Below are 15037 nucleotides of genomic sequence, written 5' to 3' on the forward strand. Positions count from 1 at the left end.
AGAAGGTGTTTGAGCATCCCCTCAGGCAGACACACCTGCTGGAGAAGTGCTGCCTCCAAACTCACCGTCACATGGTCAAAGGGGTCTTGGCCACCTCAAAATTTAGGTAGTAGGCAAAGGAACAGATCATGCAGTCCACTGTCAGGCAACAGAAGGCTGCCAGGAACCTCCCAGCATCTTGCGTCTCATGGTGATCTCAGTGACCCCAAACATTCCATGTTTAGGGAGGTGTTCATGATCATTTTCTCTGGCCGTATGGTACCCAGCTGGGCACGAGGTCTGTGTCCTGGGAGTGGAAAAGGCCCCCTTCAAGACCACTCCTGTTCACCTCTGCTATAGGTACAGTCTGAACTGATACAGGACCAGGCAGAGACAAAACATCCCCAGGGTCTGGGTGGACACAAGACTCCATTCCCAAAGGCCTCTTTCCAGCTGTGACATAGCTCTGCTCTTCAACACCTCATCTCTGCTTGGATAATTTCATAGCGATTGACTCCTGCGGTACGAACTTGACTTCCTCTCAGCCTCCCCAAAGTGCCTTTACAGCAAGTGTCTGCTTCAGGCACTCGTTCAGTCTCCAGGACCTCACATCATCCACACTGACAGAATAGGACTCATATACCCCGGCGAAAAACACAGAACCCAGACATGCTCCTGGTGACCTGCAGGGCTTGCACAGGGAGAGAATGCGACAAATGCATCCAGCAAAATGTTCCCAACAGCATTGTTAGTGTTGCAGTAGGGTCCAACACTCCCAGCAGAAGCCCACCTGCGTGCAGCAATGAGCAACCATCAGAGAGAGGTGGGAGGAGCAAGAGAAAAGGGTGTGGCATGTCATCTTACCCGGGAGTCCTTAGGCATGTGGACGAGAAGCAGGAGAGCGGTGCCTAGTTCCTGACGACTTTGCCACAAACAAGCCCACAGGAATGACCCAGGTGCACATCACCTGCCACCACGGGGTGCCACCAGCACTTGAGCTGAGTCTTCTGCCTGCGATGATGTCTTTCTGCCCCAGAAAGCCAAGGGACTCTCATTCTGGAAATTACAGAAGCCTTCCTGTGGGGAAGCACTTGGCATCACCAGGAAATGAAAAGGCAGCAGTGCAGGAAACCAGGACACAGCCCATGCCATTAGCTGAGACGCTTTGCATTTGACGTGAACTTGTCAGAAAATTATTACTTCCCCAAAGGCTGCCTCTGGGCCTGAGGCAGTGCAGGACTACTATAAAAGGCAGCCCAACTCTTGGCTCTCTCATCCGCTTCTCTCGCCTCCTTCTCATAGGGAATCAGGTGAGTGTGAAGCCTCTTCTCCTCCTGCTCCAAGATCAGGTCTTTCCCCAATGTCTGTCTCAGCTGACAGGGGCTGTCCCAGCCCTGGGCTGGGAGCTGTGTCTCATGAGAGAGGGAAGGGCAGAGAACGTCTTCCACTGGGAGAGCCTGGCGCTTAGCTGAAGTGACTCTTCGGCTTTCAGCTGGACAGCCTGTGCTGGGCAAGTAGGGACCTTGGCTTCCCCATGGTCAGGCGCAGTGCTGCTGCTCATGTGTCCCTGTTTTCTGCTTCCCCCTGCCCTCTCTCACAGGTGCCCCTCCAGCCCAGAGACATGTCCTGCTGCAACCCGTGCCTGCCATGCCAGCCCTGCGGCCCAACCCCGCTGGCCAACAGCTGCAATGAGCCCTGTTTCAGGCAGTGCCAGAGCTCCACCGTCGTCATCGAGCCCTCCCCCGTGGTGGTGACCCTGCCCGGACCCATCCTCAGCTCCTTCCCGCAGAACACCGTTGTGGGATCCTCCACCTCCGCCGCTGCTGGCAGCATCCTCAGCTCTCAGGGAGTGCCCATCTCCTCCGGAGGCTTTGACCTCTCCTGCATTACCAGCCGCTACTGTGGCAGCAGATGTCAGCCCTGCTAAAGCTGCAGGCGATGTCCCCGGGCACGAACCTCCAAGACCTCAGAACATGGTGCTTGACAGAAGATAGAGCTTTGGGGCATTGCATTTAGAGCTTTGGGCCATTCTTCTGCTTCTGCTTCTTCTTCTACTCTACTCTCTCTCTCCTTCCTATGCTGTTGCTGTCTCCCAGTGCCAGCCTGGTAGGGACGTGTTCGCCCCCCCCCTCTGCAGGGCAAGCAGACGGAACCCCTGCAGAAGCTCCAGCACATCTCAGTGCCTGCCCCTGGCGCTCCCTGTGAGCCACCTCCTCTTCATTTTCAGACTCATTAAAGTTGTGCTGCATCCAAGCCCGGGCCTCCGAGTCCTCCTTTCTTCTGAGGCAAGTCTTCTAGTCTGCTCAGGAAAGAAGGTGGCTTTTTGGAGAGGGTTAGGGTGGGCACAAAAGAAGACCCTTCCTCAGTCCCAGAGGAAAGAGAGGGGAGGACTCAGTGCACTGGGCTGCCTGCTGTGCCCCGTCCCTTGGAGCTGAGGAAGACATGCCTGGCTACTCCACAGGCATCGGGCAACAGTCAGCCTTGCTGCATGTGTTCCCAGATGGGCCTGGAGCACAAGGCCCTGGAGAACGTTCTCTCAACAGAGAGCCCGTAAAACTGCTGTCCTTGAGTGAGGAGCCCATGGCGGCAGGAGGCCAAGGGATGAGGTCTGCAGCCCCTCTGTCTCTTGGGGAAGGGACGTCCTCTAGGTCTGGATGGAGCTGTGCTGGGGGAGGAGGCTCAAGTGGAGAACGGCTCCAAAGGGTGGCAGCAGTGTGCATCTAGAGACAAGAACACCTGGTGACAGCCCACAACCTCATGCCCCCTTGCCTTCCTTTCCATTGCCTCATCTCGGGTCCACAGCCAGCACGCACAAGCACATGCACATGAGAGAGGTACCTCATACGGTCCTGGAGCACCTGGCAGGGCCCAGCTGCTGTCCAGATTGGCAGGGCTGAGGCAATTCACCAGTTAGTACTGGTATCGGCCACACAAATGGACTCACCACTCCCTGTGAATCCAACAGCCCCATGGGCACTGCAGCTCCAGGACAGCACCCAGCGCCCAGAGACCCATGGCTGCTCTCTAGTCCTTGGTCTCCTCCAAGCCTGGGGCAGCTTGCCTCGGCTTCTGAGGCGGCACCACTGCCAGGCTGCAGCTCTGATCCAGAAAGGTTCTGTGCAAGTGCAGTTACCCCCTTTGCAACATTAGCAATAGTCTACCATAGAAAGAACAGAGATTCTGACAGACGACTGGATATTTTTGAGGAAAAATTCTCGTCCCCTCACCCAGCAAGCAGTTCCCGAGGACTACTGCAAGCATGGCCCTGATCACAAGCACATCTCCTGCATGGTTCACACCCTTTTCAGTGCTGCACAGCTGAAGATGCAATTTGGGGTATGTGGAAAGGCCTTTAACCTATGCGGAGATTGACACGTGCCTTAGGAGCTGTAAGAAGCTCGTCCTAGGAGCGAGGATGCTGGCTTCTCAAGTAGGGATGCTCAGGCTGTATGGGATGTGGATTATTGCCAAAGACTGATGGACATTTTGAAGAACCCTCAGCTCAGTGATAGCCAGCAAGCAAGGGGAAGACGACTGTGCCAGTCAGCAGGCAACGCCAATGGTCTTCCTGGTGGCAAGGAAAGTCTGCCTCATTTTTGGCACACCGTTGGTGGGGTAGCAAATCGCCACAAAGGAAGCCTGTCGAGGAAGAAATGCGGTAAGGTCTGGAGGTGCTTATTGCTCCATGCAGTGATAATGAGGTGGTGGTTCCCCATCAGGGTTAGAAGATACATGGAGAAGATAATGGCACCTGGGGCCACGTGCCCACCCAGGGAGGTCAGGAAGCCCAGCAGAAGGAGATCAGTTACAGGTGTCCTGCTCTCCTTTGCCATGGCTCTAAATATTACAAAGGAGGTTATCTGAAAGTGAAAAAATAATCTGCCCGAAGGAAGACCCTAACTAATACAAATGTCACCCAGAGATTGCAAATAGTCACCTGCATGATCATCCGCTCTAAGCTTTTCTGTCCCCAGAATGCACTCGCTTAGGACTGATACCTGTAAACATAAAATTTCCACTTACCACAGTGATTGTAATTAAACTAAAGTAGATCCTTGCTGTTTTGAGAAGACAGGAAAGATCTAAGATAAAGAGGCTCCTCAATAACACTACTTAGACAAACTTGACTTGCTGATTTGAGAAAACAGGAAAGCTCTAAGATAGAGAGGCTCCTAAATAATTCTACCCCAGACAGCTCAGCCTTGGGAGGACAGATGTACCAAGCTACAGAGACAAAGAGGCACCAAGAGGGCAACAAGACCGGAGCAAAACTACCTGGAAGGACACGGTATACGTAATCTTAGAACTGCGTTTGCGCAGAAACAAAGGTCAACCAGCGGACACTGTGATGAGGAGTATAAGCCTTCATCTTGAGACCCCCCAAGACCACCCGAGGATGCTAACAGACATGTGTGAAAGATATTAACATAAGCTAATTACTTCTTAGGAAAGTCATGAATATGCTAAGTATTTCTCGGAAATATAATGAATATGTATGTTGTGATTGTATTTAACCTGAAATGGCAGGGTGTTTGGCATGCACATTTGGAGGACAGATCCCCCGTGTGCCCAGCGCTGTAATGAAGAATACCTGCTTAGTAGTCTGCTGACTATTGAGTCTTCAATTCCACCTTTTCACGGCATCATTTCTGGCGACCCAGGCGGGACCCACTCTGCTGCGCTGCAGGACCCGCTGACAACAGGACTCCCTAGGGTACCCCCGGGAGTTCCCAGAGAGACTCCTCGCCTCATTTGGATCACTGCAGGAGCAGACAAGGACCATCTCAAGCAGTAAAGGTATTCTTCTTTTTTCCTTTCCTTTCCTTTCCTTCTTTCCTTTCCTTTCCTTTCCTTTCCTTTCCTTTCCTTTCCTTTCCTTTCCTTTCCTTTCCTTTCCTTTCCTTTCCTATCCTTACCAAACTTTACCATCTTCCTTCAACACAACTCCAATCCAATTCATACCTTACCATTCATACCAATCCTTCCTTCCATATAACAAACAAACAAAAACAATCCAAACAAAACAACAAACACCAAACATCCAAAATCATTCAAAAAACAACCAAAAACAATCAAATCATATCTCTTTACAATTCTCTAAATATCCTATAATTATCATACACTATGTCTCGATACACTTCATCAGTATAAATCTTGTACGACTACCAAATTATCTAAGTAACCCTAATCCTCTCTAATCTACAATACAAAATCGTACTAAATGTATCATATGTAATGTACTACCCATGTACACATGGTAAGCTTGTACTTCTGAATACATGTACATTCGGTATTGGTACACTTATGAAACCCGCTTCAGTTGTACTGCTGGCGATACAGATTTGTTGGTACTGACCTCGGATATCTCGGATACTGGCTCTTTAACATATTGTTAGGCACATTTGGAGGAGAGATCCCCCGTGTGCCCGGCGCCGTCATAAAGAATACCTGCTTAATAGTCTGCCGACTATTGAGTCTTCAATTCTGACTTTTCACGGCATCAGGACAAAAGTGAACATAAATGGATTATTAGGATGCTAGAAAAATGAATAAGCACGGTGGGTTTTCTTCCACTTCATCTACTCCCAACCAGCTGCTCTCGACAGTTTAAAGAATATCCTGGGAAATGTTTTTCAGATGTGATCCTTTTTGAGCCTGAACCATGCTGTTCTCCCTTGCGTACTTTTATTCTCGCCAAGCATAATTGCAATTACCCAGTTCTCAGAAAGGTGTCAGATGGGAGTCTTGTCCATGTTCTTTCCTGGCTGTGCTCCTGGTCCTGTCCTCCATCTTCTTATTTCTTCCTTATGGTCATGTTTCTCAAAGGCTTCTTATTGTGCTGTTTGGAGTAGCTTTGTCATGTCCTCTGGTGGGCTTGTCCCGGGCTGGCTGCCAGACACCAACCCACTCTTTCTCAAGCCCCCTCCTCAATAAGGCAGGGGGAGAAAAGAAGGTGAAAAGACTCATGGGTCAAGACAAAGACAGGGAGATCAAATACCAGGTACCCTCACCGGCAAAACATATTCAGCCTGGGGAAGATGTATGTCAATTATCAAAACTCAAAAACAAAATAAGATGGTGAGAAACAAAGACAAAAAACAAGATCAAAAAAAACCCAAAAACACTTTCAGGTATGTAGGTATGCTTTTCAACCATACCTGGCAATTTCTTTGACCTCTACCCTCAGCTCCAGGTAGCGAGTCAGACACTGGTCACCTTCAGGCAATCACCATCTCCCAGGTGCGGAGGAAGGTCTCCTGAAGGCACTGCTGGGTTTGAAAGCAGGCAATGCTCCCCACACTCTCCTCCTGCCTGCACTTCCAGGCACATTCACTGTGCATACTCATCATCCAGGCAGTGGGCACCTACCTGCTGTCCCCAGAGACCAAGGCTTCACTTCTTCCTCACTGAAACCCTCAAGCAGTGGCACTGGGTGGTTCACCAGTGCACTGAGTGGTTTGGCCATGCCAGGGCATCTTCATCTCCTCTCCCTTCCTGGGATACAAGAGCCTTGTTTCAGGCAGAGTCTGTCCACCAACAGACCTCACTCACCAACAGGATCTGCAGCCAAATAGCGGAGGGCAGATCAGTGCCAGCAAGGGAGGAAAACTCACCCCGTGCTAAGCTTTGCTGGCCAAAGCTGCTAGGCTGGGTGGAAGGAAGGCACAGCCGCGGAGGGCGTCCTCAGGGACCCAGGAGCTAGCTAAGATAACAGGGAATCAGAAGGAGGATGTCATGTTCTCAGAGAGGCTCCTTGGATCCCTCACAACGACGGATGTGTCCGAGCCCACCACATCAGGACCAGGCACTGCAGACTGTTCTCCGGAGGCTCTGGGAGATGGGAAAGCAGGCAGCTGGGGCAAAGCACAGCTCCCCTCTAGGGGCACCCTGGCAGGAGGTGACAGGCGTTCTTGCACACTGGGATCCACACTGAGCTGAGGTGCATGTGGAGACCAGCGCTCCTGTTTGTGTGTGAGAAAGTCGAAACACCACCTCCCAGCCTCACGAGCAGAGCATCTGGAAATGGCTCAGGGGGGAAGGGGAAGTTAAAAGTGAGCAGGAGAAGACATTTGCTCTTCTCTTGCGTGAAGCACTCCCTCTGTGGTTCTGCCTGCTCTGGTACGGAAGAGTTTTTGTCCGTCAGGCAAGAGCCCACTGAACCTCTTCATGGAGGACATCCAGGGGGTGATCCTGCAGGCGGCCATGTGGAAGAATCAACCCCTGAGCTCTCCACACACGCTATGTGCACGCAGCTTTTCAGCTGTCAGCGCAGACAAGGAAGCAGAGAAGATGCGAGCATGTTAATCGAGCGGGTTAATGCAGAACCTCTACCTGCCTGCACCCTTCCATCCCTCTCATCCCTCTTCCATCTCTCTCAGACACAGGACATCTCTTTTCTTCACATGCTTCAATCTCTTTGCCTCCTGCTGATGCTCTCTCTTCTGTCTCTGCTTCTCACACACTCCAATTTGATACAGACTGTGCACAGAGGGACAAGCTCATTCCTAGAAAAGCAGTGAAGAGCTGTTTTCTGTCAGGAAACTGGGACGTCTGGATTCCCCCCATCAAGGCTGTGGTGATTCCCCTGAGGTGGTGGAGTGACAGCAAAAGCAAAGACAGAACTTGGAGCATTGGTGGGAATCCGGCTGAACAGGATATCTTCCCCAGTCTCTAGCTGAGGGATCATCTTCACAGGCTGAGCATTTGGCTGATGTCCAGGTGCACGCCTAGGAAGAGATTTTCCTTCCTCGGGCTGTTTTGGCTACGACATAAAGCCACAAGAGCAGTCAAGTCTCACAACAAGGGATCCCTTCTGCAACAGTGCGCTGCAGAGGAGGCTGAGGGAAGAATACGAGCATGAAAAGCCAGTCGCATACATCTTTTGAACACTCATTGCCCTGCTGCTCTTAGCTTCAGCTCAGGGGGTTGGATGGAGCCTTGTGGTGTTCTGGTGGCATCCCTCAATAGCTCTCCCACAAGTCCAGGCCCTGCGTGAACCTGACAGTTTCATTGGGCTACTTTGCTCCTTGCTCAAGACCCTGGGTCTGATCTCAGACACAAAAGTCACACCAGCATGCTGTTAATGACAGTTGTCTTTGCTGCACAGGCTGCGGAGCCAGAGACCCAGCCTCACCACAACCGCAACATGCTACTGCTGGACAAGCTGAGGTCTATAAGCAAACAGTGCTGGGGAGGGAAGCACTCCACAGGGAACACACACCCACACACTCCCTCTTTCTGTGTTGTGCTACATGCAGTGGGTAACCATGTGGGCTCAGCAGAGAGGCAGTTTATGCCGTCCTGCAGCTTGGCATCCCGCACAGGGAAAAGCATCTGGGAGTTCTCCACAGACAGCACAGAGGAGAACCTCTCTGAGTTTACCCAAGGTTTCCATTTACCCATGCACAGCAGCATCGCAGAGGCCTGCGTCCGCACCTCCTCTTGCTCCAATCCTTGCTAGCCTCAAAGACGCATCTCACCAAAGGCTGCAAGTCCCACCAGGACTGCCAGAAAAAGCAGGACTGTGTCATGCTTTCCCTTTCACACGTTGCCCACAGACTTCCGAGAAAGAGGGTGTTGGTGCTTGCAGGTTCCTATCTTCTCCTTCCTCTGCCACCTGAAAACAGCCTCCCAACCTCCCTGTGGGGAGTGGAGAAAATCTCTTCAGCTGCTGCTCCAGACAGACCTCCTCACATCCCCACGCTGCTGACCCAGGGAGGCTCTCTAGAGAGATGACAGACTGGCACTCATCCCAAGGACAGGAATCAAGTTGCAATCTTTGCTACACCACAGTTTCCATAGGGCCAGGTTTTTCAGCATTTGGAGATTCTTACTTGAGCAGTGCGGCAGCAGCTGGGCTTTTAACAGCCCCCAAAGTCAGAAGGTGTTTGAGCATCCCCTCAGGCAGACACACCTGCTGGAGAAGTGCTGCCTCCAAACTCACCGTCACATGGTCAAAGGGGTCTTGGCCACCTCAAAATTCATGTAGAAGGCAAAGGAACAGATCATACAGTCCACTGTCAGGCAACAGAAGGCTGCCAGGAACCTTCCAGCATCTTGCGTCTCATGGTGATCTCAGTGAGACCAACATTTCCGCGTTTAGGGAGGTGTTCATGATCATTTTCTCTGGTCGTATGGTACCCAGCTGGACACGAGGTCTGCGTCCTGGGAGTGGAAAAGGCCCCCTTCAAGACCACTCCTGTTCACCTCTGCTATAGGTACAGTCTGAACTGATACAGGACCAGGCAGAGACAAAACATCCCCAGGGTCTGGCTGGACCCAGGACTTTCTTCCCAAAGACCTCTTTCCAGCTGTGACAAAGCTCTGCTCTTCAACACGTCATCTCTGCTTGGCTAATTTCATAGCGATTGACTCCTGCGGTACGAACTTGACTTCCTCTCAGCCTCCCCAAAGTGTCTTTATAGCAAGTGTCTGCTTCAGGCACTCGTTCAGTCTCCAGGATCTCACATCATCCACACTGACAGAATAGGATTCAAATACCCTGGCGAAAACAAACAGGTCCCAGGCATGCTCCTGGCGACCTGCAGGGCTTGCACAGGGAGAGAATGCGGCAAATGAGCCCAGCAAAATGTTCCCAACAGCATTGTTAGTGTTGCAGTAGGGTCCAACACTCCCAGCAGAAGCCCACCTGCATGCAACAAGGAGCAACCATCAGGGAGAGGTGGGAGGAGCAAGAGAAAAGGGTGTGGCATGTCATCTTACCCGGGAGTCCTTAGGCATGTGGACGAGAAGCAGGAGAGCGGTGCCTAGTTCCTGACAACTTTGCCACAAACAAGCCCACAGGAATGACCCAGGTGCACATCACCTGCCACCACGGGGTGCCACCAGCACTTGAGCTGAGTCTTCTGCCTGCGATGATGTCTTTCTGCCCCAGAAAGCAAAGGGACTCTCATTCTGGAAATTACAGAAGCCTTCCTATGGGGAAGCACGTGGCATCACCAGGAAATGAAAAGGCAGCAGCACAGGAAACCAGGACACAGCCCATGCCATTAGCTGAGACGCTTTGCGTTTGACGTGAACTTGTCAGAAAATTATTACTTCCCCAAAGGCTGCCTCTGGGCCTGAGGCAGTGCAGGACTACTATAAAAGGCAGCCCAACTCTCAGCTCTCTCATCCGCTTCTCTCGCCTCCTTCTCATAGGGAATCAGGTGAGTGTGAAGCCTCTTCTCCTCCTGCTCCAAGATCAGGTCTTTCCCCAATGTCTGTCTCAGCTGACAGGGGCTGTCCCAGCCCTGGGCCGGGAGCTGTGTCTCATGGTAGAGGGAAGGGCAGAGAACGTCTTCCACTGGGAGAGCCTGGCACTTAGCTGCAGTGACTCTTCAGCTTTCAGCTGGACAGCCTGTGCTGGGCAAGTAGGGGCCTTGGCTTCCTCATGGTTGGTTGCAGTGCTGCTGCTCATGTGTCCCTGTTTTCTGCTTCCCCATGCTTCTCTCGCAGGTGCCCCTCCAGCCCAGAGACATGTCCTGCTGCAACCCGTGCCTGCCATGCCAGCCCTGCGGCCCAACCCCGCTGGCCAACAGCTGCAATGAGCCCTGTTTCAGGCAGTGCCAGAGCTCCACCGTCGTCATTGAGCCCTCTCCCGTGGTGGTGACCCTGCCCGGACCCATCCTCAGCTCCTTCCCGCAGAACACCGTTGTGGGATCCTCCACCTCCGCCGCTGTTGGCAGCATCCTCAGCTCTCAGGGAGTGCCCATCTCCTCCGGAGGCTTTGACCTCTCCTGCATTACCAGCCGCTACTGTGGCAGCAGATGTCAGCCCTGCTAAAGCTGCAGGCGATGTCCCCGGGCACGAACCTCCAAGACCTCAGAACATGGTGCTTGACAGAAGATAGAGCTTTGGGGCATTGCATTTAGAGCTTTGGGCCATTCTTCTGCTTCTGCTTCTTCTTCTACTCTACTCTCTCTCTCCTTCCTATGCTGTCGCTGTCTCCTAGCGGCAACCTGGCGGGGACGTGTTCGCCTCCCTCCCGCTGCAGGGCAAGCAGACGGAACCCCTGCAGAAGCTCCAGCACATCTCAGTGCCTGCCCCTGGCGCTCCCTGTGAGCCACCTCCTCTTCATTTTCAGACTCATTAAAGTTGTGCTGCATCCAAGCCCGGGCCTCCGAGTCCTCCTTTCTTCTGAGGCAAGTCTTCTAGTCTGCTCAGGAAAGATGGTGGCTTTTTGGAGAGGGTTAGGGTGAGCACAAAAGAAGACCCTTCCTCAGTCCCAGAGGAAAGAGAGGGGAGGACTCAGTGCACTGGGCTGCCTGCTGTGCCCCGTCCCTTGGAGCTGAGGAAGACATGCCTGGCTACTCCACAGGCATCGGGCAACAGTCAGCCTTGCTGCATGTGTTTTCAGATGGGCCTGGAGCACCGGGCCCTGGAGAACGTTCTGTCAACAGAGAGTCCGTAAAACTGCTGTCCTTGAGGGAGGAGCCCATGGCGGCAGGAGGCCAAGGGATGAGGTCAGCAGCCCCTCTATCTCTTGGGGAAGGGACGTCCTCTAGGCCTGGATGGAGCTGTGCTGGGGGAGGAGGCTCAAGTGGAGAACGGCTCCAAAGGGTGGCAGCAGTGGTCATCTAGAGACAATAACACCTGGCGACAGCCCACAACCTCATCCCCCCTTGCCTTCCTTTCCATTGTCACATCTCGGGTCCACAGCCAGCACGCACAAGCACAGGCACATGAGAGAGGTTCCTCATACGGTCCTGGAGCGCCTGGCAGGGCCCAGCTGCTGTCCAGATTGGCAGGGCTGAGGCAATTCACCAGTTAGTACTGGTATCGGCCACACAAATGGACTCACCACTCCCTGTGAATCCAACAGCCCCATGGGCACTGCAGCTCCAGGACAGCACACAGCGCCCAGAGACCCATGGCTGCTCTCTAGTCCTTGGTCTCCTCCAAGCCTGGGGCAGCTTGCCTCGGTTTCTGAGGCGGCACCACTGCCAGGCTCCAGCTCTGATCCAGAAAGGTTCTGTGCAAGTGCAGTTACCCCCTTTGCAACATTAGCAATAGTCTACCATAGAAAGAACAGAGATTCTGACAGACGACTGGATATCTTTGAGGAAAAATTCTCGTCCCCTCACCCCGCAAGCAGTTCCCGAGGACTACTGCAAGCATGGCCCTGATCACAAGCACATCTCCTGCTTGGTTCGCACCCTTTTCAGTGCTGCACAGCTGAAGATGCAATCTGGGGTATGTGGAAAGGCCTTTAGCCTATGCGGAGATTGACACGTGCCTTAGGAGCTGTAAGAAGCTCGTCCTAGGAGCGAGGATGCTGGCTTCGCAAGTAGGGATGCTCAGGCTGTATGGGATGTGGATTATTGCCAAAGACTGATGGATATTTTGAAGGACCCTCAGCTCAGTGATAGCCAGAAAGCAAGGGGAAGACGACTGTGCCAGTCAGCAGGCAACGCCAATGGTCTTCCTGGTGGCAAGGAAAGTCTGCCTCATTTTTGGCACACCGGTGGTGGTGTAGCAAATCGCCACAAAGGAAGCCTGACGAGGAAGAAATGCGGTAAGGTCTGGAGGTGCTTATTGCTCCACGCAGTGACAATGAGGAGGTGGTTCCCCATCAGGGTTAGAAGATACATGGAGAAGATAATGGCACCTGGGGCCACGTGCACACCCAGGGAGGTCAGGAAGCCCAGCAGAAGGAGATCAGTTACAGGTGTCCTGCTCTCCTTTGCCATGGCTCTAAATATTACAAAGGAGGTTATCTGAAAGTGAAAAAATAATCTGCCCGAAGGAAGACCCTAACTAATAAAAATATTACCCAGAGATTGCGAATAATCACCTGCATGATCGTCCGCACTAGGCTTTTCTGTCCCCAGAATGCGCTCGCTTAGAACAAAAGTGAACATAAATGGATTATTAGGATGCTAGAAAAATGAAAAAGCACGGTGGGTTTTCTTCCACCTCATCTACGCCCGACCTGCAGCTCTCGACAGTTTAAAGAAGACCATGGGAAATGTTTTTCAGATGTGATCCTTTTTGAGCCTGAGCCATGCTATTGTCCCATGTGTGCTTTTATTCTCGCCAAGCATAATTGCAATTACCCAGTTCTCAGAAAGGTGTCAGATGGGAGTCTTGTCCATGTTCTTTCCTGGCTGTGCTCCTGGTCCCGTCCTCCATCTTCTTATTTCTTCCTTATGGTCATGTTTCTCAAAGGCTTCTTATTGTGCTGTCATGGAGTAGCTTTGTCATGTCCTCTGGTGGGGGTGTCCCGGGCTGGATGCCAGACGCCCACCCACTCTTTCTCAAGCCCCCTCCTCAATAAGGCAGGGGGAGAAAAGAAGGTGAAAAGACTCATGGGTCAAGACAAAGATAGGGAGATCAAATACCAGGTACCCTCAAAACAGACTCAGCCTGGGGAAGATGCATGTCAATTATTAACACTCAAAACCAAAATAAGATGGTGAGAAACAAAGACAAAAAACAAGATCAAAAAAAACCCCAAAACACTTTTAGGTATTTAGGTATGCTTTTCAACCATACTTGGCAATTTCTTTGACCTCTACCCTCAGCTCCAGGTAGCGAGTCAGACACTGGTCACCTTCAGGCAATCACCATCTCCCAGGTGCGGAGGAAGGTCTCCTGAAGGCACCGCTGGGCTTGAAAGCAGGCAATGCTCCCCACACTCTCCACCTGCCTGTACTTCCAGGCACATTCCCTGTGCATACTCATCATCCAGGCAGTGGGCACCTTCCTGCTGTCCCCAGAGACCAAGGCTTCACTTCTTCCTCACTGAAACCCGCAAGCAGTGGCACTGGGTGGTTCACCAGTGCACTGAATGGTTTGGCCGTGCCAGGGCATGTCCATCTCCTCATCCTTCCTGGGATACCAGAGCCTTGTTTCAGGCAGAGTCTGTCCGCCAACAGACCTCGCTCACCAACAGGATCTGCAGCCAAATAGCGGAGGGCAGATCAGTGCCAGCAAGGGAGGAAAACTCACCCCGTGCTAAGCTTTGCTGGCCAAAGCTGCTAGGCTGGGTGGAAGGAAGGCACAGCCGCTGAGGGCGTCCTCAGGGACCCAGGAGCCAGCCAAGATGACGGGGAATCAGAAGGAGGATGTCACGTTCTCAGAGAGGCTCCTTGGATTCCTCACCGCAATGGAGGTTTCCCCGGCCCACCACATCAGGACCAGGCACTACAGACTGTTCTCCGGAGGCTCTGAGAGACGGGAAAGCAGGCAGCTGGGGCAAAGCACAGCTCCCCTCTAGGGGCACCCTGGCAGGAGGTGACAGGCGTTCTTGCACACTGGGATCCACACTGAGCTGAGGTGCATGTGGAGACCAGCGCTCCAGTTTGTGTGTGAGAAAGTCGGAACACCACCTCCCAGCCTCACGAGCAGAGCGTCTGGAAATGGCTCAGTGGGGAAGCGGAAGGAAGAAGTGAGCAGGAGAAGACATTTGCTCTTCTCTTGTGTGAAGCACTCCCTCTGTGGTTCTGCCTGCTCTGGTACGGAAGAGTTTTTGTCCGTCAGGCAAGAGCCCACTGAACCTCTTCATGGAGGACAACCAGGGGGTGATTCTGCATGCAGTCATGTGGAAGAATCAACCCCTGAGCTCTCGACACATGCAATGTGCATCCAGCTTTCCAGCTGTCAGCGCAGACAAGGAAGCAGAGAAGAAGTGAGCATGTTAACCGAGCGGGTTAATGCAGAACCTCTGCCTGCCTGCACCCTTCCATCCCTCTCATCCCTCTTCCATCCCTCTCAGGCACATCTCTGTTCTTCACACGCTTCAATCTCTTTGCCTCTTGAAGATTCTCTCTCTTCTGTCTCTGCTTCTCACACACTCCAATTTTATACAGACTATGCACAGAGGGACAAGCTCATTCCTAGAAAAGCAGTGAAGAGCTGTTTTCTGTCAGGAAACTGGGATGCAGGGATTGCCCCCATCAAGGTAGTGGTGATTCCCCTGAGGTGGAGGAGGGACAGGAAAAGCAAAGCCAGAGCTTGGAGCATTGATGGGAATCCGGCTGAACAGGACATCTTCCCCAGTCTCTAGCTGATGGGTCTTTTTTTTTACAGGCTGAGCATTTGGCTGATGTCCAGG

The 15037-nt window shown here is 52.5% G+C and overlaps 2 protein-coding genes across 2 annotated transcripts; both read left to right on the plus strand.

Moving 5' to 3' along the window:
* The first annotated feature begins 1600 nt into the window (after positions 1–1600).
* LOC142364400 (feather keratin Cos1-1/Cos1-3/Cos2-1-like) lies at positions 1601–1906 on the plus strand. The gene has a single exon (XM_075443879.1). The coding sequence runs from the start codon at positions 1601–1603 to the stop codon at positions 1904–1906; it is 306 nt and encodes a 101-aa protein (XP_075299994.1).
* Positions 1907–10458: 8552 nt separating this feature from the next.
* On the plus strand, positions 10459–10764 carry LOC142364395 (feather keratin Cos1-1/Cos1-3/Cos2-1). The gene has a single exon (XM_075443875.1). It carries the CDS (start codon positions 10459–10461, stop codon positions 10762–10764), a length of 306 nt encoding a protein of 101 aa, XP_075299990.1.
* The last annotated feature ends 4273 nt before the right edge of the window (positions 10765–15037 follow it).

The sequence above is a fragment of the Opisthocomus hoazin genome, chromosome 26, assembly GCF_030867145.1.
Source record: "Opisthocomus hoazin isolate bOpiHoa1 chromosome 26, bOpiHoa1.hap1, whole genome shotgun sequence".
Classification (NCBI taxonomy): domain Eukaryota; kingdom Metazoa; phylum Chordata; class Aves; order Opisthocomiformes; family Opisthocomidae; genus Opisthocomus; species Opisthocomus hoazin.

Coding starts and splice junctions, on each gene's coding strand:
- LOC142364400 (XM_075443879.1), top strand. CDS start 1,601: ATGTCCTGCTGCAACCCGTGCCTGCCATGCCAGCCCTGCGGCCCAACC.
- LOC142364395 (XM_075443875.1), top strand. CDS start 10,459: ATGTCCTGCTGCAACCCGTGCCTGCCATGCCAGCCCTGCGGCCCAACC.